The following is a 22,033-nucleotide window of genomic DNA, read 5'->3' as shown; positions in this document are numbered from 1 at the left end:
CTTGTTATTTTTTCTTGTATTTGCATAAGAATGGACCCCGACACGTCCTGTACGGTATTTGTTTTGGGAAAGAGTCATTGTTCAGCGACGTGGAGCTGTTAAATGAAATTGTTTAATAGTTATTGTGCACAAGTGACTCACTACAGTATTCTTTTCAGGGATGTTACCGCGGTAAATGTTGTAAATTGCCACTATTGTTTACATTCACTTTGCCCATCCTTCCCATCCGTCCCATTCTAATCTCTCCTGTATCTCCGTCTCTACAATAAAATGACAGTAGATGTTTTATCGGTCTGTTTTATGTCACATGCAACATATGTTATATTTGACATACTGTGCTACATACAACATAGAACAAAAAAATACAGCCTCAATAACAAAAGTGTCGGTGCAAGTTGGTCATGATGTGTTATGATTTCAGTTATTTACAGTCTAGACTCTCAGTGTGCTCCTCCGATCTCTGCACCTTCTAAAATATATCATTTTTTCCCTCCTATATTCAAACTGTGTAGTCAGTCTTGACAGGATGGTCTGTTAAATATCTCTCCATCTTCTTCCCCTCCAGTCGTCCCAAGGTGGGGGTCATCGTACCTTACTGTACGGTCACGCCATCCTTCTGAGACACTACCACTCAAGCATGGTAAGAAAATAATATAGGATGGTTTAGTTCCACTTTCTTTACTGTGGTTTACAGCCTCATTTGGCTTTTTTTGTAGCAAAGTAGTGGTGATGTCCTGAATATAAACTTTCTCCCCAGTACCTGAGCTGTTTGACTTCGTCTCGGTCTCTCACGGACAAGCTGGCCTTTGACGTGGGCTTACAAGAAGACGCCATTGGTAAAACCACATTTGGAAATTCTTTTTCAAGCTTTTTTTCTGAGCTGAAACTCACTATCCTCCGGTAGCGTTGTTACATTTTTTTTGGTGATGATATGGTTTTTGAATTTCGCCGAGTTGGCCACTTAAACTATTGACACAAATGAAGCCAGCAGTGCATAATCTTCTATTGCAGTGCATACGGCCTGTCACAAATCATGATCACTACTTTTGTCGGGCAACATGTTGTCTCAGTGTTAGAAGTCAATTTAAGACCATTTATACCACTGATATAATGACAATATATAGTTTCATAACAATGCAAGGACACCCTTGCAAAGAGCACTGGACTTTTAATTCTTACATGTTAAAATATTTGGAATGTATTTTTGTTCCTAAATATCCCCAAATAAATCAAACTTAAATTAAATCAAATCACACAACCACAACAATAAATAAAATGGACTCTTCGGCTCAAGTCTTATAATTGTAGGGAAAACCCCGTTTATTCTGCTATCATGTTGGCTGAAATGTTAGCGACATTCTTATGTAAAAAAACACACACGTAAACACAACGGGCAATAGCTAAGTCAGCAAAAATGATTGAGCTCATGTCCATATATCGTACAATAAGTCGCTAACCTAATGATCGTGACAGGCTTACAGTATGTTGTAGGTTAACTGTCAAGGCCTTTGTTTTTTGTTTCAATACACTTTGAGTGAGGATATCAGTTGCAAGTCACGATCTCTGTTTGTTCTTCTTCTTCTTGCAGGTGAGGCATGTTGGTGGACCATCCATCCAGCCTCCAAGCAAAGGTCAGAAGGTGAAAAGGTCCGGGTGGGTGACGACCTCATCCTGGTCAGCGTGTCCTCTGAGAGATACCTGGTAACACTCCTCATACTCCTTCCACTGTGATGTTAAACAATGGAAGGTTAAGACGTGGTTAATCTGTGCTAAACTCCATCTTTTCCGCTCCTCTTCTTCTTCTCCTCCGTCCTCAGCACCTTTCCTACGCCAGTGGAGATCTGATGGTGGACGCCTCCTTCATGCAGACTCTGTGGAACATGAATCCGATCACTTCAGGATGCGAACTTGCTGAGGGTACAAACCTGCTTCACACATTTTGCTCTAAGATAACAAAGAGACATTTGCACACTCACTGTGGTGCGTATTCCTCCTCCCAGGGTTCCTGACAGGAGGTCACGTTCTTAGGCTGTTCCACGGCCACATGGACGAGTGTCTGGCCATCTCTACTCCAGAGGAAGGAGAGGAGAAGCGCAGGTGAGCGGAAGAGGACATGGGAGTGTTTCTGAGCAGCAAAATATCTTGTCAAGCTGATGCCATATGATCGAATGTGTCTCTGCTACAGGATGGCTAGCTATGAAGGCGGTGCTGTGTGCAGTCAGGCTCGTTCCCTGTGGAGGTTGGAGCCTCTCAGAATCAGGTGGTTTAATTGTTTTATGCCAGAAAAACTTTGTTTACAGAATTATTTTTGCTGGTGCAGAGAAGCCAATATGGGAGAAAGCTCTCTTCTGACTGGAGAGAGTCTGGCACTTCAAGTAACAAATGCATGGATTTCTGCATAATTTGGAGACAGGATGTGCCAGATGTTTGCAATGTAACACAGGTGATAAAAGACTGTCCTTTTAATTTAGTTTCTAATGTGGGAGTAAAAGGACATACACCAATCAAAGATAACTCTGAGATTCTTTAGGGTTGTGCTGGAGGCCAGGGCAATGCCATCGAGAGGAACTATATCATAAGACAACTTGTTTCGGAGGTGTTTGGTGCAAAGTACAATATATACAAGAAAATTGCAGGTCATTAAGTTTTTATGTCCTGAAGGCATACTTGGAGTTTAGCTACCTGGTTGGTTTCATCTGGCTTGATCAATAGACATGATTGGGTATCATCTGCATAAGAATATAAGATACAAAAAGAAAAGAAATGTGAGGAGAGCAAGAAGAGGATGACATGCAACAAGTCTCCTAACATAATCAAACTGATTCCATGGATGTAGTGGTGACATTTACACTACTAGGCTACAAGCACACTTTTTAACAACAGACAGCAGAGAATGATAATAATGATATCACAGTAATTGGAAGACTTTGTTGGCTTTTTAATATGTTGTTTCCCCCCCTGATGTCTTCCTGCAGCTGGAGTGGAAGCCACATGAAGTGGGGTCAGTCTTTCCGTATTCGTCACATCACAACAGGCCGGTACCTGTGTCTGGATGAGGATAAGGGTCTGTTGGTGGTCGACCCAGAGAAGGCCAAAACCAAGGACTCCGCTTTCTGCTTCCGTGCTACAAAGGTCAGAATTAACATTCTGAGTTTCTCTGGTGTCTTGCCTTTGGTTTCTGTCCATCTGTTTTTTTGGCTTTGATTTCTTCTCTCATTGACCTCTCTGTGATTTCCTCCCATCCCTCTTTTCCCCCTTTTGGTTCTCCCGAGCAGGACAAGGTGGAGGTGGCTCAGAAGCGTGATGTTGAGGGGATGGGCATTCCAGAGATAAAATATGGAGAGTCCATGTGCTTTGTCCAGCATGTGTCCACAGCCCTGTGGCTCACATATGCCGCCTTGGATGCCAAAGCGGCTCGTTTGGGAATGATGAAGAGAAAGGTCAGGATCTTCACTGGGGATCAAAAATACAGTTTAACTGTCTCAATGTATCAGCCAAACTAAGTTAGTGCTGATTATGTGTACAACGGTATTGCAATGGTTATGTCCAGACTTTTAATAACATTGATAGTCATACAACAATAAAGGTAAGAAGTAAACTAAAGTAATGGTACCACCTTAACACCGGAAGAGTTTGCATGAAACAGATATTTGTCTTTGAGGTTTCTTGGCTGAAGCTGTGTTGTTTAATGATGTAGAAAAGGAATACAAAATGACTAGTAACATGTATAAAACTGATGCAAGAGCTGGACCTAGATCTTTGGGATGTATGACATAAAGCAGAGCTCTCTAACTGTCTGAGTGTCTTAAGGACAGCATTAGCATACTTAATTGACACAGCCACCAGAAACAGACGTTGTAGGAGAAGGACGGAGAGAACTGTGAGGTATAATTGTTGAAAAAGGCCACCGAGTGAGAAGACTCTGGATTTAGTTGGTGTGCAGTCCTTTGTCTAAGAACATTGTAATAAATTGACTTGATTATAGATCATTTGAGTAATTAGGGTTATGTGAGTTGTGGTCCAACTCTTTATTTTTCATCACTTAAACCGTAGCAAAGTGAAATAATGATAATTTCTTCGATAACTTGTTATTATTTGCCGTGGTTCATGATGCTGTACAAATGGCAGAGTGTGTGTGATTGAAGCTCAACTAAGTAACAGCGACTGTGCCGGTTGTCATCGGGCGGCCTGTAGCGATTCAACTCTCCACATCAGCAGTCACCGTGAGATACTTTAATGATGATGTCGTCCGTGTCCCCAGGTCATTCTGCACCAGGAGGGCCATATGGACGACGCCCTTACTGTGTCCCGCTCCCAGACTGAAGAGTCTCAGGCTGCTCGAATGATTTTCAGCACTATGGGCCTCTTCAGGCTGTTCAACAAGTAAGTGTATACATTTTCAAATAAGGGGGGGTGAGTAGAACATTCTTCTTCTCTACAGGATACAGTGATGTTCATAATTGTTGATGTGACCATGTTTTGATCTGAAACCTGCAAACTATGAAGTGGGATAAAGAAATGTTTGACATTTCTTGTTTGTATTCTTCCAGGGGTTTGGATGCTCTGAAAGGGAAGAACAAGTCACCAGGGGCTGCGTCTCTTCCTCTGGAGGGGGTCATCCTCTCTCTTCAGGATCTCATCTTCTACTTTCGTCCTCCCGAGGAGGAGCTGGAGCACGAGGAGAAGCAGACCAAACTTCGCTCCCTCCGCAACCGACAGAACCTCTTCCAAGAGGAGGTTAATCTGCGAGCTATCTGCAAAGCCTCACACGCACTATTACAAGTCTTTGATGATTTCACCGTCTGCTCCTATAACTAAAATAAATTCACTTCGCAAAGGGGAACTTGCACTTCGACAGCACTGAGGACTTTTATGCCCTCATGCAGTTTTGTTAACTTTATTTAACCAAACACTTACATTTAATCCCTGGAGGTTTACCATAACCAAATCCTTAACCTGCAACTCTAACTTTGACCAAATTCCAAGTCTTAACTCAAGTGGCAGGGATGCAAAACTATTTGGCAAACCAAATGGATTTATTCTACTAGCACTGACGTTTTGCATATTGCTCTATATTTAACCCATTGTGTTGGTTTAGATGCACAATGTTTGAAATGCTGAAGTTAGAATACAGAAATGTTTTAACTTTGAGAGATTGATTTTATTTCTGTACAGTATGTAACATTGCTCGGCTATTACAGAGGACTCTGCATCCGCAGCCTCTGAACGCCAACAGAATACGCAATCCGTCTCAGCTTAATAGAATGACTTAAAAAAAACGCCTTATAATTTGCTTTAACGAACTTCGTTTGTCAATACAATGAGATATTGTTGAATATCACATCCATCAGGCTGTTCAGAGCGGACAGTTAACAGCTATAGCAAAGTTCAAGCTGCATGCCAAGTTTATGATCATTCTAATGTTGATTAACATCAATGGTGTTCTTTTGCCTAAATGATTATTCATACCACCAAATCATACATTAAAGTGGTCAGTTTGGGGACCCACAGGTTTATGCATATTTCTCCTTGTTGCATTTAGCTTTGCTTGAAATATGACCGATGCGTTTTGACTGGAGCTGAAGTTATACCTAAAAATCAGTGTCCTGGGATGGTGTGCTCAGAAAATGTCAAATTTTTGGGTAAAATAATACCTAGTGAGGACCCTAATTGAAATAATGATCAGCGTTTTACCCTCACTTGAACATCACAAGGTCATGCCAAACCCCAACAGTTGATTAACCTTAATATAGACCTAATTCTAACCTCAACACTAAAGCCACACTACTGCCAGCAATATAAACAAAACACATATATATATAAAAAACCCGATGTGCATAACCTTTCTGCCCTCCCCCTCGTGTTTGTGTTTTTCTCTCTCAGGGAATGATCACCATCGTGCTGGAGTGCATCGACCGGCTGAACGTGTACAACACCGCCGCCCACTTCTCTGAATTTGCCGGGGAGGAAGCTGCAGAGTCCTGGAAGGAGATTGTCAACCTTCTTTACGAGCTGCTGGGTAGAACAATCTCTATGAACGTAAAAGTACAAATGATATGCTATCCGTGCTGAGTAAAGTAACATGAACTCACACTCTGTGTTTCCTGCTGAACAGCTTCTCTAATCAGGGGGAACCGCTCTAATTGCGCGTTGTTCTGTGACAACCTGGACTGGCTGGTCAGCAAGCTGGACCGTCTGGAGGCCTCCTCAGGTACCCAGTGTGCCTCACATGTTCACTGATACCCCTCCCAACTTAAAGATGATCTTTAGAACTGGCTATTTGCTTTTAAGGGGTTGGCCGCACCTCCTGTAGTTATTACTGCAGCTTAAACCTGTAGACTTTTGTGAGCTAATGAGATCCTAAAAACAAATATAATTCTTAACAGAATAGATAATGACTTGACTTGTATGCACTTAGTTAGGAAGTGTTGTTATGGTTGAGCCATTTATTTCTTTTGAACCGTATTCTCATTAGTGATGTGTTTTAATTGAATAGCTTTATTACTTCATTAATGTCTATTTTTAACTGTTACTGCTGTTATAAAGTGATCTACAAAAATAATTGATCATATTCCTCCTCTCTATGCACGTAGGTATTCTTGAGGTGCTGTACTGTGTGCTAATTGAAAGCCCTGAGGTTCTGAACATCATCCAGGAGAACCACATCAAATCGATCATCTCTCTCCTGGACAAGCACGGAAGGAACCACAAGGTTTGTCTCTTCTCACTGCCAGGAACCGGGCGGGGGAGTAACGTCTCTGGCACGGTTGCCTACTTAACCGACACTTTTGCAGGCGGGTGATTTAGAAAGTTATAGCATCCTGAAAGCGTATTTGACTCATAAAAACCCTTCTTGGTTGTGGAATTCCTTCAGCAATTGCAGCCAGTGAACACCACATTTAAACATAGAGGTGATTGTAATGCCTGTCTTTAGGTCCTGGATGTCCTGCGCTCTCTGTGTGTGTGTAATGGTGTCGCTGTGAGGTCCAACCAGAACCTCATCACTGAAAACCTGCTGCCGGGTCGTGACCTCTTGCTGCAGACCAACATCGTAAACTATGTCACCAGGTACTTGAATGTTAGTTGTCGGGGTCTTTTTCTTGTGAAAACAAGGTCATCAACCCCTCAGCCAAATGGTAGTTGTCTGAAAAAGTAAATGTAATTTCTCTTCTACGCTCAGTTTGAGACCCAACATCTTCCTGGGTACATGCGAGGGGTCCACGCAGTACAAGAAGTGGTACTTTGAGATGATGGTAGACTATGTGGAACCCTTTGTGACGGCGCAGGCCAGCCACCTGCGTGTGGGCTGGGCTATGACCGAGGGCTACAGCCCCTACCCTGGAGGAGGAGAAGGCTGGGGAGGCAACGGTGTGGGAGATGACCTCTACTCCTATGGCTACGATGGACTGCATCTCTGGTCAGGTGAGATGATTCCCCTGACTTATTCACTCCATTTCCCACGATGCTGTACGTCTGGTTCTTTGACTCGCTCGTTCTCTGCCGTTCAGGCACCGTACCTCGCCAGGTGGCTGCGCCCAGCGCACACGCCCTGGCTGCAGACGACGTCATCAGCTGCTGTCTGGATCTGAGCGTGCCCAGCATCTCCTTCCGTATTAACGGCCACCCAGTCCAGGGCATGTTTGAGAACTTCAACGTGGACGGCCTCTTCTTCCCCGTCATCAGCTTCTCTGCTGGAGTCAAGTAAGGAATAAAGATTGCGTTCCTGTATCCTATACATTTTATTTCTCATTTGTGTTGGGTTATTACTTGCTAACTTTATCGATTCACATGTTAATGTCTTTATTTAACCAGTACAACAGTAAATGAATGTAACAAATATGAATGCAATGCAATTATGCAGTTTCTCAGGTTGTCCTTTTTAAAAATGTTTTACATGACCTCTAATTCAATTAATTGTTTAAATCCTCTAAATGATCTCTCAAATAATCCCTCTAAAATCTGCAGTGTCCCACAGAAGAGATTTTACAGCTGCTGTGTGTGTGTGTGTGTGTGTGTGTGTGTGTGTGTGTGTGTGTGTGTGTGTGTGATGATCGTCACTGTGCTGACATGGGGCTATTGGTTAATTGACTGACGAGAGCAGGGAGGGAAACACAGGCTCAGGAATTGACACAGAGAATGAATCAATTATTCCTTCATTACGAGTCTTGTAAAGATCAGGGCACTGTTGCCATAAAGGGTTTAAGTAGCATATAAATATCTACTTCTGTCACCTCAGGGCTCGGTTCCTCCTCGGCGGTCGGCATGGCGACTTCAAGTTCATGCCCCCCCCCGGCTACGCCCCGTGCTACGAGGCCCTGCTGCCCAGAGACAGGATGCGTATTGAACCCATCAAGGAGTACAAGCACGACTTCCAAGGCGTGCGCAACCTGCTGGGTCCCACGCTGTCCCTCACCCACACCTCGTTCACCCCCTGCCCCGTGGACACTGTTCAGGTAACGGCTCCAAACCTCAAATGAGACTGTCGTTAGAGTGCCTAATGTAATCGTTTCTTTGCGTTTGCTGACTTTCCTTTGTCCTTTAGATTGTGTTGCCACCCCACTTGGAGCGTATCCGAGAGAAGCTGGCAGAGAACATTCACGAGCTCTGGGCTGTCACCCGCATTGAGCAGGGCTGGACCTATGGGAACGTGAGTACTGAGCCAGCACTGCGGCACAGACGCAAACAGAATATTAGAGTATTGATTTTACAACCTCACATTTAGATGATTTGGAGCTCTTGAGTAATGTGGGAGTAATAGTTCAAAATGCTACGGTGTGTATTCATTTTACAATAAAGGTTCAGACCGTAGTTTATAATCTATAGGGGCCCAGTATGTGAGTGTGGCTTCACAGTTTGACAAATAAACACAGGACTCAGATAGACGATGAGAACAATGATTTCAAATATCTCGTTGTGAGTAATCTACATTCATCTTCCTCCACAGTTCAGAGATGACAATAAGAAACTCCATCCTTGTCTGGTGGACTTCCAGAGTCTCCCTGAACCAGAGAGGAACTACAACCTGCAGATGTCTGGCGAGACTCTCAAGTGAGTTTGTGATGGAGGTTCTGTGGAGGTTTCTGTCTGAGAGATGAAATGTGTCCTCCTACCCTCACAATCGTTGATGTTGTGCCTTGTTTTTACCACAGGACTCTCTTGGCGCTGGGTTGCCACGTTGGTATGGGTGACGAGAAAGCAGAGGAGAATCTCAAGAAGATCAAGCTGCCCAAGACGTACGACGACAGATATTATAGTTGTATAAACGTTCCACGTGGTCTTTTCTGTTTGTCTGAATATGAACTTTCTGTCTGTCCTCTAGCTATGTGATGAGCAATTCATTCAAGCCTGCCCCCCTTGACCTCAACCATGTCAAACTGACGCCAAACCAGAACCAGCTTGTAGAAAAACTGGCAGAAAATGGGCATAACGTTTGGGCAAGGGACCGGGTACGACAAGGATGGACCTACAGTATTGTGCAGGTATCAACTTCAAAATTGTAATCAATCTTTTTATTTTCACTTTTAGTCTTTGGAGTTTTATTTATATCACCTCAATTCTCTTAATTCTCTTATTTAAGACCATGTCCATTTATGGGTAGAATCCAATGTAGGCTAAGCCCTGGTGCCATTCCAGTGTTAAAGATTTTTGTTCTGTTTTTACATCAAGTCGTATTCTGCTACGCTTCTCAGGACATCCTGAATAAGCGAAACCCTCGTCTGGTACCTTACAACCTGCTGGACGAGAGAACTAAGAAAACCAACCGGGACAGCGTCAACAACGCCGTCCGCACCCTCATCGGCTATGGCTACAACATTGAGCCTCCAGATCAGGAGAGCAGTGAGTCGACATGTGTTTATTTAATACTGAATCTCATTGACGCCTCAAATATCTCCATCCTTCTTAATCTTACCTGTCATCTTTCCCCTGCAGCCGGCCACGGCCTGGAGAACACCCGCGGGGACAAGGTACGGATCTTCAGGGCAGAGAGGTCGTACGCCGTCACCCAAGGGAAGTGGTACTTTGAGTTTGAGGCTGTGACCACGGGGGAGATGAGAGTGGGCTGGGCCCGTCCGAGTGTCCGCTCTGACACCGAGCTGGGAGCAGACGAGCTGGCCTACGTCTTCAACGGCAACAAGGTCAGTCCGCTACTTTCACCCAAATTAAATCAGTGTCCGTGTGATTTAATAGATAGTGAGCTGTCTAAAGTTCTTTCCAAAACTTTGATTCATATCTCATCGGTTCAAACTAAAAAGAAGAATTGAATATGTGCAGTCCCTTAAATTGTACGTGTGGCTTGAAAATAAACCAAACCTCAGTGTCATCAAGTCCAACATTCAGCTGGGCAACACCAAGACAGGTCTAAGGATTACTAGAGCACACCGTAGCCGGACAGTGATGTCTCGGTTTTTATTTTTTGAAGGGAAATTTGAAGTAGTATTTTATAAATCATTTATTGAACCCTTTCCAGGCTCAAAGATGGCACGTTGGCAATGATTCCTTCGGTCGCCAGTGGCTGTCTGGTGACGTAGTCGGCTGTATGATCGACCTGACTGAGATGAACATCATGTTCACACTTAACGGAGAGATGCTGATCAGTGACTCGGGCTCGGACATGGCGTTCAAAGACATTGAAATTGGGGAAGGTAAGAGTCACTATGCGATCAGCATTAGTAGCAGTAACGGAAAGGAAGTATCAGTCTGACATAAAACTTACAGGATATTAGCACAACTTCACAGTTACATAGTAAATACTCTACAATAACCTTCCTGTGTTTATACCCCTCAGGTTTTATACCGGTGTGTACCCTGGGCCTGTCTCAGGTTGGAAGGATTAATCTTGGGCAGAATGTCAGCAGCTTGCGCTACTTTGCCATCTGTGGCCTGCAGGAAGGATTCGAACCTTTTGCCATCAACATGAAGCGAGACATTACCATGTGGTTCAGTAAAAGTCTGCCCCAGTTCGTGCCTGTACCCACCGATCACAATCATATTGAGGTGATTACTCAGTGACACTTTTAATGTCTAATGAATAAATAAAACCGGATCATTTATCCATCTTTTAAACATGCTTTCTCCCAGGTCTCCCGCGTGGACGGGACTGTGGACAGCGCCCCCTGTCTGAAGCTGACCCACAGGACCTTTGGCTCGCAGAATGCCAACACAGATATGATGTTCCTCCGACTCAGCATGCCCGTCCAGTTCCACGAGATCTTCAAGTTCCAGGCGGGCACGACCCCTCTCACCCGGGCCCTCACCATACCAGAGGAGGAAGTGACAGTGGTGGAGCCCGACTCGGAGTTCGAGGTTCTGAAGAAGTCGGCCGGCCGCAAGGAGCAGGACGATGAAAAGAAGGAGCCATCTGTACCGAAGGAGCTCTCTGTGGAGAACGAGAAGGACACAATGTCAGAAAAGGGAAAGAAAAAAGGGTAAGTGTGGAGTCTTTTTAGAGGAGAGGAACAAGCCGGCAGAGCATTAAAGGTGCAGGTTATTATGGAAAGAATTCATCCATCTTCTCTGTACAAAGACAAAACATGGGCCAGAGAGGAGCGTCCCTTCTCCACTAATTGAGACTCTGTGGAGTTGCTCAGTTTGCTATTAATATAAAATGACAAACTCAACAATCTACAGTTTTTCCTCTTTTCCTTGTTTTCCCTTTGTTTTTGATCCTGTTGCTTGTGCTACGTGCAGTTCGCTGATGTGACATTATGTGGTTTCAGATCAGTTCTTCAAGCATTACCTTTGAAAACATTTCACAGTGAGCGTCCAAATATTCGTCATCCTTTTTGCACATTAGATTCTTCTTCAAGGCCAAGAAGGTTGCCATGACGCCTCTTTCCCCTCCTCCTCCTCCTGCGTTGGTGCCCCGTTTGATGGAAGATGTGGTCCCTGATGACAGAGATGACCCTGAGTTCATCCTGAATACCACCACTGTAAGCTGAACACTATCCACTGCTAATGCTGGATTTACAGCACTTTAAAATGATCCCTCCTGTTTGTGCAAAGTCCCTGGGTAAGGCTGGCACAAACTGCTGAGCCTGCTCATACGGACCTAACGGTATATTAGGTACCATCATTCTATTCAAAGTCATCTTAGGATCTCTAGATAATCCAATATTACTGCTCCTAAATGTCTCACTCTATTTCCAGTATTACTACTCGTTGAGGATCTTTGCTGGGCAGGAGCCGTCTGGTGTGTGGGTCGGCTGGGTCACTCCTGACTACCACCAGTACGATCCAACCTTTGACCTCACCAAAGTGCGCAGTGTCACTGTTACCGTGGGAGATGACAAAGGCAACATACATGACAGGTTAGTATTTCCCTCATCTGAATGGTATTATACTAACGGGAGCTGCTGCTGCTCTCCTGTGGGCGAATTAGTTTAGCAAATTATTATTATTATATTTATTATTACGCTGTTTATAACCGCTGACTGGAAAATGGATTATGTGGACCCAGCAGTAGAGGTGAAATGCCGTCCCCTATTTATTTGGAGCATGTGTCCAATTCTTAAACGTTGCCCCATTTTATAAAATGTGAGTAATGTGATTCATTCACACGCGGGTTGGAGTAAGGACAAAACATGTCTCTTTCTACGATGTGTTTTACTTCTGGTGATTGCATTCACCCTTCAAAAAATCATAAAAGTCTTGTTTGTCAGATTGTCTTGCTGGACGACAAAGCGTGTAAGTATCATAAAATTGTGTTTGCCACAGAGTTTATTTTCTGCAATCATCTAAAATCCATTAGAAAAATGATGTTTGCTTTTTGCCAAGAGAACCAGTGCGATGCTAACTTCTTGAGTTGCCCTACAAAAACACGTCATCCCTGCAGCACTCTATTTCATAGCTTTAAATGACGGTTGAGGGTAGTGTGCGCTTTTTAGTGACTTGCACAAAAAAATGTTTTAAAACGCTCTGCACATAGGCATTGTCAGGAAAGGACACTGGATGAGGAGGCGGGACTGTTCTATGTTCTATGGTGCTGATTGTTTGTTTTATTGATTGACGTTTGTTCACCAAATCATGTGCTGGAAAAGTGGTGCAGCTCTGATTATTCACAATAATAATCAGGCAACTGAAGCCCCAAAGCTGGAAGTTTCCAGATTGTATTGGTGTGCACTGTGCAGTCCATTGTGTGTGTACAAGAAAGTGAACAGTAAATGGTCTGTTATTTAGAAAAATATCTTGAAAGTTATCTAAATAGAGTTTTGATAGCTACAAACTTTGGTTAAAAAGGGAAGTTATAAGCTTTTAATTGCTTCTCCTGTTGAAATGCCTGATTCATTTGCAGACTGCAAACAGACTTATAAGTATTACAGTATTATAAGTTCTCTGTAGGAGGATGGAGGGGAAACCCTGTTTCAACTTAACTGATTCTCACCTTTGTTTTGTTGTTGTCTGTCTGTGGTGTAACTGGGCACTTCGGGTCATCTGTATAATGTGTCAGCTGCATGAGAGAAAGAAAACGAGATGAGTTTTAACGTAGTGTTTGCTGTTTCTCTGCAGTATGAAGCACAGTAACTGTTACATGGTGTGGGGAGGAGACCTGGTCAGCAATCAGCAGACCCGCTTCAGCCAGGAGGACATGGTGATTGGCTGCTTGGTCGACCTGGCAACAGGCCTCATGACCTTTACAGCCAACGGAAAAGAGATCAACGCCTTCTACCAGGTAAGGAAAGGCTACACAGCATAGTTTGTGTGCGTGTGTGTATTTTTATCTGTTTTTTCCAGCTCTCCTTCAAATGAGTCGGGTGAGTTATTTTGCACTGTGGAGCTGTAAAACCAGAGATGTTTTGTTTCAGGTGGAGCCCAACACCAAGCTGTTCCCTGCCGTCTTCGTTCAGCCCTCCAATCAGAACATGGTGCAGCTGGAGCTGGGCAAACTCAAGGTACGACACTACCTTTGCTCACGCACTACAGAAACACGCGAGTCATCGACCCTCGACCATGGTTTAACGCGATGGACAATGCATCTCATTAATGTAATCATATAGATTTTAGACGTACGGAAAGGTAGCTGGAAAGAAGTGAAATGTACCGTTTCTTTTTCATGTTAATATGTGTAATTATAAGATGTATCAGTAAAGTGCATGGAACTACGCTGCTGACGAGTCTCTGCTAACCAGTTTGAACCTACCTCCCAAAAGCCCCATTCTTTTATTTCTTGCGTTTGTTTAATTGGCGCGTTTTCTCTCTTTCCTTCTTTTAAAGTCTCACTGTTTTTTTTCCTCTATGATCATCGGTACCTCCTACCCTCTCGCTCGTTCTCCCTCTCAGAACATCATGCCCATCTCGGCCGCCATGTTCCGCAGCGAGCGTAACAACCCGGTCCCCCAGTGCCCTCCCAGGCTGGATGTCCAGATGCTGACCCCGGTTATCTGGAGTCGTATGCCCAATCACTTCCTCAACCCGGAGGTGGGCAGAGTGAGCGAGAGGTTGGGCTGGATGGTGGAGTGTACTGAGCCTCTCATCATGATGGCTCTGCACATCCCAGAGGAGAACAGGTCAGAGACGGTAGCCCCGGCAGCGGGTTAGTTATAGGGGGGGAAATAGCAGGTTGTTGTTTTTTCTTTCTCAGGGTTTTGATGACTGCTCACCGTGATCAGTTTTGATCCTTGAGTCTGTCCTTGTCTCTCAGGTGTATTGACATCCTGGAGCTGTCGGAGCGTCAGGATCTGATGAAGTTCCACTACCACACCCTCATGCTCTACTGCGCCGTGTGTGCACTCGGCAACAACCGAGTGGCCCACGCGCTGTGTAGCCACGTGGATGAGTCCCAGCTCTTCTACTCCACCGAGAACACCTACCTGCCCGGACCCCTCCGCAGCGGCTACTACGACCTGCTCATCAGCATCCACCTGGAGTCGGCCAAGCGGGCACGCCTGGGCACCAACAGGGAGTTTATCGTCCCCATGTCTGCGGAGACGCTCAGCATCCACCTCTATCCCGATGCGAAGAGGGCCCATTCTCTCCCCGGTGTCGGCCTAACCACCTGCTTGCGGCCCAAGCTGCATTTCTCGTCCATCAACTTCGTCGGCACGGACCCTGACTTGTACACCCTCAGTCCTGTTTTCCCCCTGCAGGTAAGAGACAAGAGACGGGATGCGTTGGACAAATGTAATGAAACTTCAGTTGCATTTTGCTGATATTCTTGTCATTCCCCCTGTAGGAGCTGAAGACCAGAGCGATTAGCATGTTAACAGAGGCCGTGCTGGATGGGAGCCAGGCCATGCGGGATCCAGTAGGAGGCAGCGTGGAGTTCCACTTCGTCCCAATCCTGAAGCTGATCAGTACGCTGCTCATGATGGGAATCTTCAACGACGAGGACACGAAGCACATCCTCAAGATGATCGATCCAAATGTTTTCAGTGGAAAGGAGGTGGAGGAGGAGGAGGAGGAGGAGGGAGAGAAAGCTGAGGAGGGTGGAGATGCTGATGAAGCAAAGGAAGAGGAGGACGCCGATGCCGATTTAGAGGATGAAGGGGTCGGTGACGAGGAAGAGGAGCTGAAAGATGTAGGAGGAGAGCATAAGGAGGCGGATGCTGAGCCTAAGGAGGAAGGAGAGGTGGAGGAGGAGGAGGAGGAGGGAGAGGCCAAAGGAGTAAAGCTGGATGTAGAGAAGGCAGAGGAAGAGAAGGAGGCCGAGGCATTGGAGGCAGAATTGAAAGAAGAAGAGGAGGGTCTGGAGGAGGGGTTGCTCCAGATGAAGCTACCGGAGTCTGTCAAACTGCAGGTCATTATATTTTATATTCAAACACTGCTATTCATCTGTATGCATCTGCACAGTACTCACATCCTTACAATGTCTGTTAAATGTTTACGTATTCTACATCTTAAACCCTTCGTCCCATCTCCTCTACCTCTCTCAGATGTGCACACTCCTGCAGTACTTCTGTGACTGCGAGCTGCGACACAGAGTGGAGGGCATCGTGGCTTACTCCGACCAGTTCGTCAACGACATTCAGAAGAACCAGCGCGTTCGCTACAACCTGTTAATGAGAGCCTTCACCATGTCGGCTGCTGAGACTGCACGCAAGACACGCGAGTTCCGTTCACCCCCACAGGACCAGGTACTGATGAACCACAATTATTCATTGTGAGCCATGGGGTTTGAAGTACAGTTTTTACTTTTGACAGGTTATTTATTAGGAAAGTGAGAACTGTATTTTAACCCTAAGAGACCTTTGGAGATGTATGAAATGAAGTACCTCGTTCAAAACCAGAGGAGGCTAGATATGCTGATGGGGTTATCTTACTGTGTTCCTTCTCAAGGTTCTCTTGCTGACCAACTTTAAGCACAGTCCAGAGGATGAGAACAGTCCAGTGCCCGAGGAGGTGCGGGACACTCTGGCAGAGTTCCACACTGACCTCCTTCTTCACTGCGGTGAGAAGTCCTTTAAAGAGCCTGCGTGTTTTGGTTTTTTTTTACTCTGCAGGTGTGTGTGACTTTTAATATTTAAGTGTTTTGAGCTCTTAGTGCTGACTTCCCATTTCACTCTCAGGCATACATATTGAGGAGGAGACGGAGGAAGAGGAGGTGGACTCCTCGCTGAGGGGCAGACTCATCAGTCTGGTCGATATGATCCGGAGCTTGCGCAAGAAGAAGGAGGAGGAGGAGAAGCAGGAGGTCGAGGAGGAAGCAAAGCCCAGTAAGAGGAGCAGCCGAATTGACGGACTCGATTAATTGGCAACTTCAGTCCCAAAAAATTAGCAAAATCAGCCTTTTATGAATCCATAACAACTTAACACATGATATTACATAACACACACACTGTACCTGTTTGTGTCCACTCCAATAAGGCTCCCTTCAGGAACTGATCTCCCACACCATGATCCACTGGGCCCAGGAGTCGTTCATTCAGAACCCCGAGCTGGTGCGCTTGATGTTCAGCCTGCTCCACCGGCAGTACGACGGCCTCGGCGAGCTGATCCGAGCGCTGCCCAAAGCCTACGCCATCAACGCCGTGTCCGTTCAGGACACCATGGACCTACTCGAGTGCTTGGGACAGATCCGGTCGCTGCTCATTGTCCAGATGGGCCCGGAGGAGGAGCGGCTCATGATCCAGAGCATCGGGTCAGTATGAGCTCATGCATCAGTAGTTGTGATCAGGATGGCACATGTGATATGGATATCATTGTTTTGATATCCTATTTCGTAACTTTTAGAATATATTTACCTCCAGATACGCAATCATTTTGAACATAACATTACCTTGATGATCCAATATTGAGAATATTTTTTGGTGCCTACCAAAATCATTCAAACAAGGGTGATTTCTCTAGATTCTATAAAGGCCTTATGACAAGAAAATCCTACACTTTAGAATATGTTATAGCAAAATGGGAAAGAGAAGGTAACCTCTTAATGTCAAATAAGGACTGGTTGGATGTGTGTACATTTCAGTGGAAATGCACCAACTCTCACATGTGGGGGGAATTTGTTATTCGTTTCTTTATTACTCCGAAGCAGAAAGCACATTTTGCTGGAGTTCGATGCCACACGCTGGAGACGGTGTGGGGCTCGGGAAGCAAATCACTGGCATATATTTTGGGAGTTTCCAGTGATAAAACCTTTCTGGGCAGAGTTTTACAAAGCATTAAAAAGCATACCTAACACTGACCTGCCCCCTGTTATTTTCTACATTATCTTTAGGAAAAATAGATTTTCAAACAAGGCGTCCAGATGAATACATGTTTGGCATTTTAATAACCGCTTGATTCCTGAACCCCTCCACGATACAAGAGTGGATAGATATAGTAAATGACGTCTATGTGGTTCAGATATGTAAAACCCTTACGGTCTAATTTTGTGGAGATATGGAATGAATGACCTGTAACGTTGTTTTAGCTCAGCAAACCTCATCGACTTCTATTCCATTCTCTTTTAAGTCCCCCCCCCGACAGATTTTTTCATTGCTTATGTGTGCCTCTCCCAAAAAGTTACCCATCAGAATTTAACCAAAAATTATTTTTGTGTTATTCTTTCAGGAACATCATGAACAACAAGGTGTTCTACCAACACCCCAATCTGATGAGAGCTCTTGGTATGCATGAGACTGTCATGGAAGTGATGGTCAATGTGCTGGGTGGAGGAGGAGACTCAAAGGTAACTGATGATTTTCAGTCTTAGTTTATCTTCTTATTCAGTCTAAACGGTATAATTGTGCTGTTGGACATTTTAATTAATTACAGCCCAGACTAGACTGACCTGATCTTTTCACCATTTCTCTCCAGGAGATTCGATTCCCCCAAATGGTGACCAACTGCTGTCGTTTCCTGTGCTACTTCTGTCGCATCAGCCGACAGAACCAGCGCTCCATGTTTGACCATCTGAGCTACCTGCTACAGAACAGCGGCATCGGCTTGGGTCAGTATCTGCTATTACACTGTTGACTGTACTGTAGATAGAGCAACTTCTTCCAGATTCTATTTGGAAATATGAATTCATTGGTTGTTGAATATTTGAAAACTATGTAAAAAAAAAAGTAAGGAAAAGATTAAAAGTTTTTTCTTTTATAACCCTGTGAAAGTTTCCCCTGACAGTAGAAAACATATAGAACAAGATAGAATGACGAGCCTGTATCTTAAGAACAAACACATGCAGACTTCCTTGTTTTACATTTGCAGGCATGCGTGGGTCCACGCCTCTGGATGTGGCTGCGGCTTCTTGCATTGACAACAATGAGCTGGCCTTGGCTCTACAAGAGCAGGACCTGGAAATGGTATGAGAAAATCAAAAAAAGACGACAAGAAAGAAACGCATGAATGGCCTTGTTAGCTCATATAGCCTCTCTCTGTGTCTCCTCACATGCGCGGTGATGCAGGTGGTGACATACCTGGCGGGCTGCGGGCTGCAGATGTGTCCAATGCTCCTCTCTAAGGGCTACCCTGACATCGGCTGGAACCCCTGTGGAGGAGAGAGATACCTGGACTTCCTCCGCTTTGCTGTCTTCGTTAACGGTCAGCAACCGTCCGTGTACCGATTTGCATTTGTTGCTTTGAGTTGACTGTAACCGTCACTGACATTCGCACGCCCTCACAGGAGAGAGCGTGGAGGAGAATGCCAACGTCGTGGTGCGTCTGCTCATCCGGCGGCCCGAGTGCTTCGGCCCGGCCCTGAGAGGAGAGGGTGGGAATGGTCTGCTGGCTGCCATGGAGGAGGCCATCAAGATCTCAGAGGACCCGGCGAGGGACGGACCCACTGTCAAAAAAGACAGACGCTTCATGTAAGTGTCGGCACAAGAGAGCATTAACCCTTTACACAGTGAAGCGCCGGAGTAAAAAGAAAGCACCTCTTTCATGTCACGTTTTTTTTAGTTTTTTTTAGTTAGTCACCGGTTAATGAGTATCGGGCTAACAAATGCAAAATCAACCAAACATCCCTTGATACGGGCTGCACCGTTTGACTCAACAAATAACAATTTAGACAAATGATTTAATGGACATTAGTATAAAGCTATGTAATCATGTTCTCTTGATTGGCAGGTTCGGTGGTGAGGAACAGCAAGAGGAGAACCGTGTCCATCTGGGAAACGCCATCATGTCCTTCTACTCGGCCCTCATCGATCTGCTGGGTCGCTGCGCCCCCGAGATGCACGTGAGTAGAGCGGCTTTTCACAATTTCCTCCGGGCGCTTGGGCTCAGAGCGGCGGTTGGTCTCACACGGTGTGTCGTAAATGTTCACGTCTACAGCTGATCCAAGCAGGCAAAGGTGAAGCGCTCAGAATCAGGGCCATCCTGAGGTCTCTGGTGCCCATAGAGGATCTGGTGGGAGTCATCAGCTTATCCGTCCAGATTCCTGCCTTTGGGAAAGGTAAGACACTTAAGTTGGAGTCATGTATGGATGCGCTGTGCAAGTGTGCAATATTTGGGACACGTTTTGTGACTCTCCTGCATCTGATTTCTTCTGTCCAAAGCCGCAGACGGGCAGATCATTGAGCCTAAGATGTCCGCCAGTTTTGTGCCGGACCACAAGGCCTCCATGGTGCTGTTCCTCGACAGAGTGTACGGTATCGACAACCAGGACTTCTTGCTTCATGTGCTGGAGGTTGGCTTCCTGCCTGACATGAGAGCTGCAGCCTCTCTGGACACGGTGACTATGACAAGACACAGCGAAACAGCAAAGAGATGTTACTTACTACTCCATCCGTCTCCAAAGTATTACACAGGGTCACAAATGGCTGTTCTGTCTCCCTCTGTGATTCTAGGTGTCATTCAGTACGACTGAAATGGCCCTGGCCCTGAACCGCTACCTCTGTTCGGCTGTGTTGCCTCTGCTCACCAAGTGCGCCCCGTTGTTTGCTGGGACGGACCACCGGGCCATCATGATCGACTCCATGCTCCACACCATCTACCGGCTGTCCCGCGGCCGAGCCCTCACCAAGGCTCAGAGGGACGTCATCGAGGAGTGCCTCATGTCGCTCTGCAAGTCAGTACCAAAACCCATCTCTCTGTTTGGAAACACGTGAATGATAATTGGGCATCTGAATGGTTGTAATAGTTAGGGTTGGGTACAGAATTCAACCAAACTTTCAACTAAATCTATATCTTTCGGTATTACAGAGAGAGTAAAGTACCGTAGCACCACTGGGTAGGCGTACCGAATTCCAGATATTGGTTCAAATGTGATCGGTACCCAACTCTTTTAACAATAAAAAGATTGAATTTTAAACATCTTTCGCAATAAATATAGAACCCCGAAAGAAACAACATCCATTTCCAAACAGCTCGATTCCTCATGAAGCACTGTGGTGACATTCACAGGTACCTTCGACCCTCCATGCTGCAGCATCTGCTCAGACGGCTGGTATTTGATGTGCCCATCCTCAACGAATATGCAAAGATGCCTCTCAAGGTTGGCCTGACATTTAATTCTATTGTATTTGTAACAATGAAAACTTATATTATTAGAACTTTTATAGAAACAAAAAGAAATGCAACATATATACACCCAATCTGAGTTTAACAAACAATCAATTCAAACACAAACATGTATGCATTACTAGCAAAGACTACATCACAGTGATTATTGCATTTTCTTGTTCAGTTGTTACAGTAATTACCAGTAAATAGCTTCCTTGGGAATATATTAAATATATATTTTATTTCGGTCTGTAATTTAATTGTTTCAGCTGTTGACCAATCACTATGAGCGCTGCTGGAAGTACTACTGCTTGCCTAACGGATGGGCTAATTTCGGGGTGACTTCAGAGGAGGAGCTGCATCTGTCTCGTAAACTCTTTTGGGGGATCTTTGAGTCTCTGGCGCACAAGGTGAGAGAGGAATCTCTTGGTGTCCGCGCACAGTGTTCAAACCGAGTGATCGCGCAGGTTTAAAGCTCGTGTCATTATCAACGTGACGTCTCCGCTGTCATCCGAAATTCCAGAAATACGACGCAGAGCTCTTCAAGATCGCCATGCCCTGCCTCTGTGCCATAGCAGGAGCCATCCCGCCCGACTACGTGGACGCCACCTACTCCTCTCACGTGGAGAAGAAGGCCTCTGTGGATGCTGAAGGCAACTTCGACCCCAAACCAGTGGAGACCACCAAGTGAGCAGACAAGACAGTACAAAAATAGTTCACACAAGTTCCAATACTTATCGTTCTTTAAAGGAATACGTTACACAATGAGCATTTGTTTAATCAAATATTCACCGCAGGTTACCTTGAAGAAAAACTTTTTTTTGTGCAATTTGATGTGATTTCTCACAATAAAAAAATAAAAAGAAGTAACTGTGAGGAAGACAGGTGAGGTGACAGGACCTGAGCACGAACAGGGAATTACAAACGTAATCCACAATAGTGGATGGTGTTCATGACCTCACACTAAATATGAATACAACTCATTCACAGCACCATCATCCCAGAGAGGCTGGACGCCTTCATCAACAAGTTTGCAGAGCACACTCACGACAGATGGGCCTTTGAGAAGGTCAGTCACGAAACATGTAAATCACCAGACATGGAAGTGCCCGTTTGTCTTTTTGAAATGGTTTTACACTTTGTATTAATTATCTCAATGGTTAAATCTATT

The 22,033-nt window shown here is 45.1% G+C and overlaps 1 protein-coding gene across 6 annotated transcripts in view; it reads left to right on the top strand.

The window, feature by feature from the left end:
* The window catches only part of ryr1b (ryanodine receptor 1b (skeletal)), a 72,876-nt gene that overhangs the window by 15,234 nt on the left and 35,609 nt on the right, over positions 1-22,033 (top strand). For all 6 annotated transcript variants that reach the window (XM_079166250.1, XM_079166252.1, XM_079166248.1 and 3 more), the window contains exons 4-53: positions 566-640; positions 758-836; positions 1,589-1,701; positions 1,818-1,917; positions 2,001-2,097; positions 2,186-2,260; positions 2,976-3,132; positions 3,276-3,440; positions 4,262-4,383; positions 4,551-4,737; positions 5,884-6,019; positions 6,116-6,211; positions 6,594-6,712; positions 6,935-7,068; positions 7,181-7,422; positions 7,509-7,701; positions 8,237-8,453; positions 8,543-8,647; positions 8,945-9,048; positions 9,150-9,233; positions 9,320-9,479; positions 9,690-9,837; positions 9,931-10,136; positions 10,469-10,643; positions 10,787-10,995; positions 11,080-11,426; positions 11,795-11,930; positions 12,148-12,308; positions 13,507-13,669; positions 13,803-13,889; positions 14,278-14,504; positions 14,639-15,083; positions 15,170-15,733; positions 15,870-16,070; positions 16,273-16,384; positions 16,503-16,649; positions 16,801-17,074; positions 17,989-18,106; positions 18,235-18,367; positions 18,628-18,722; positions 18,825-18,960; positions 19,043-19,226; positions 19,486-19,597; positions 19,693-19,813; positions 19,917-20,092; positions 20,208-20,428; positions 20,764-20,854; positions 21,132-21,272; positions 21,386-21,549; positions 21,853-21,931. In XM_079166250.1, coding sequence (XP_079022376.1) covers positions 566-640; positions 758-836; positions 1,589-1,701; positions 1,818-1,917; positions 2,001-2,097; positions 2,186-2,260; positions 2,976-3,132; positions 3,276-3,440; positions 4,262-4,383; positions 4,551-4,737; positions 5,884-6,019; positions 6,116-6,211; positions 6,594-6,712; positions 6,935-7,068; positions 7,181-7,422; positions 7,509-7,701; positions 8,237-8,453; positions 8,543-8,647; positions 8,945-9,048; positions 9,150-9,233; positions 9,320-9,479; positions 9,690-9,837; positions 9,931-10,136; positions 10,469-10,643; positions 10,787-10,995; positions 11,080-11,426; positions 11,795-11,930; positions 12,148-12,308; positions 13,507-13,669; positions 13,803-13,889; positions 14,278-14,504; positions 14,639-15,083; positions 15,170-15,733; positions 15,870-16,070; positions 16,273-16,384; positions 16,503-16,649; positions 16,801-17,074; positions 17,989-18,106; positions 18,235-18,367; positions 18,628-18,722; positions 18,825-18,960; positions 19,043-19,226; positions 19,486-19,597; positions 19,693-19,813; positions 19,917-20,092; positions 20,208-20,428; positions 20,764-20,854; positions 21,132-21,272; positions 21,386-21,549; positions 21,853-21,931 — 8,133 coding nt within the window. The remainder of the gene's footprint in view (positions 1-565; positions 641-757; positions 837-1,588; positions 1,702-1,817; positions 1,918-2,000; positions 2,098-2,185; positions 2,261-2,975; positions 3,133-3,275; positions 3,441-4,261; positions 4,384-4,550; positions 4,738-5,883; positions 6,020-6,115; positions 6,212-6,593; positions 6,713-6,934; positions 7,069-7,180; positions 7,423-7,508; positions 7,702-8,236; positions 8,454-8,542; positions 8,648-8,944; positions 9,049-9,149; positions 9,234-9,319; positions 9,480-9,689; positions 9,838-9,930; positions 10,137-10,468; positions 10,644-10,786; positions 10,996-11,079; positions 11,427-11,794; positions 11,931-12,147; positions 12,309-13,506; positions 13,670-13,802; positions 13,890-14,277; positions 14,505-14,638; positions 15,084-15,169; positions 15,734-15,869; positions 16,071-16,272; positions 16,385-16,502; positions 16,650-16,800; positions 17,075-17,988; positions 18,107-18,234; positions 18,368-18,627; positions 18,723-18,824; positions 18,961-19,042; positions 19,227-19,485; positions 19,598-19,692; positions 19,814-19,916; positions 20,093-20,207; positions 20,429-20,763; positions 20,855-21,131; positions 21,273-21,385; positions 21,550-21,852; positions 21,932-22,033) is intronic.

This window comes from Pholis gunnellus (genome assembly GCF_910591455.1).
Source record: "Pholis gunnellus genome assembly, chromosome: 9".
NCBI classification, from domain to species: domain Eukaryota; kingdom Metazoa; phylum Chordata; class Actinopteri; order Perciformes; family Pholidae; genus Pholis; species Pholis gunnellus.
The sequence above is the reverse complement of the archived record's forward strand: the minus strand, read 5'-3'. Positions and strand labels throughout refer to the sequence as shown.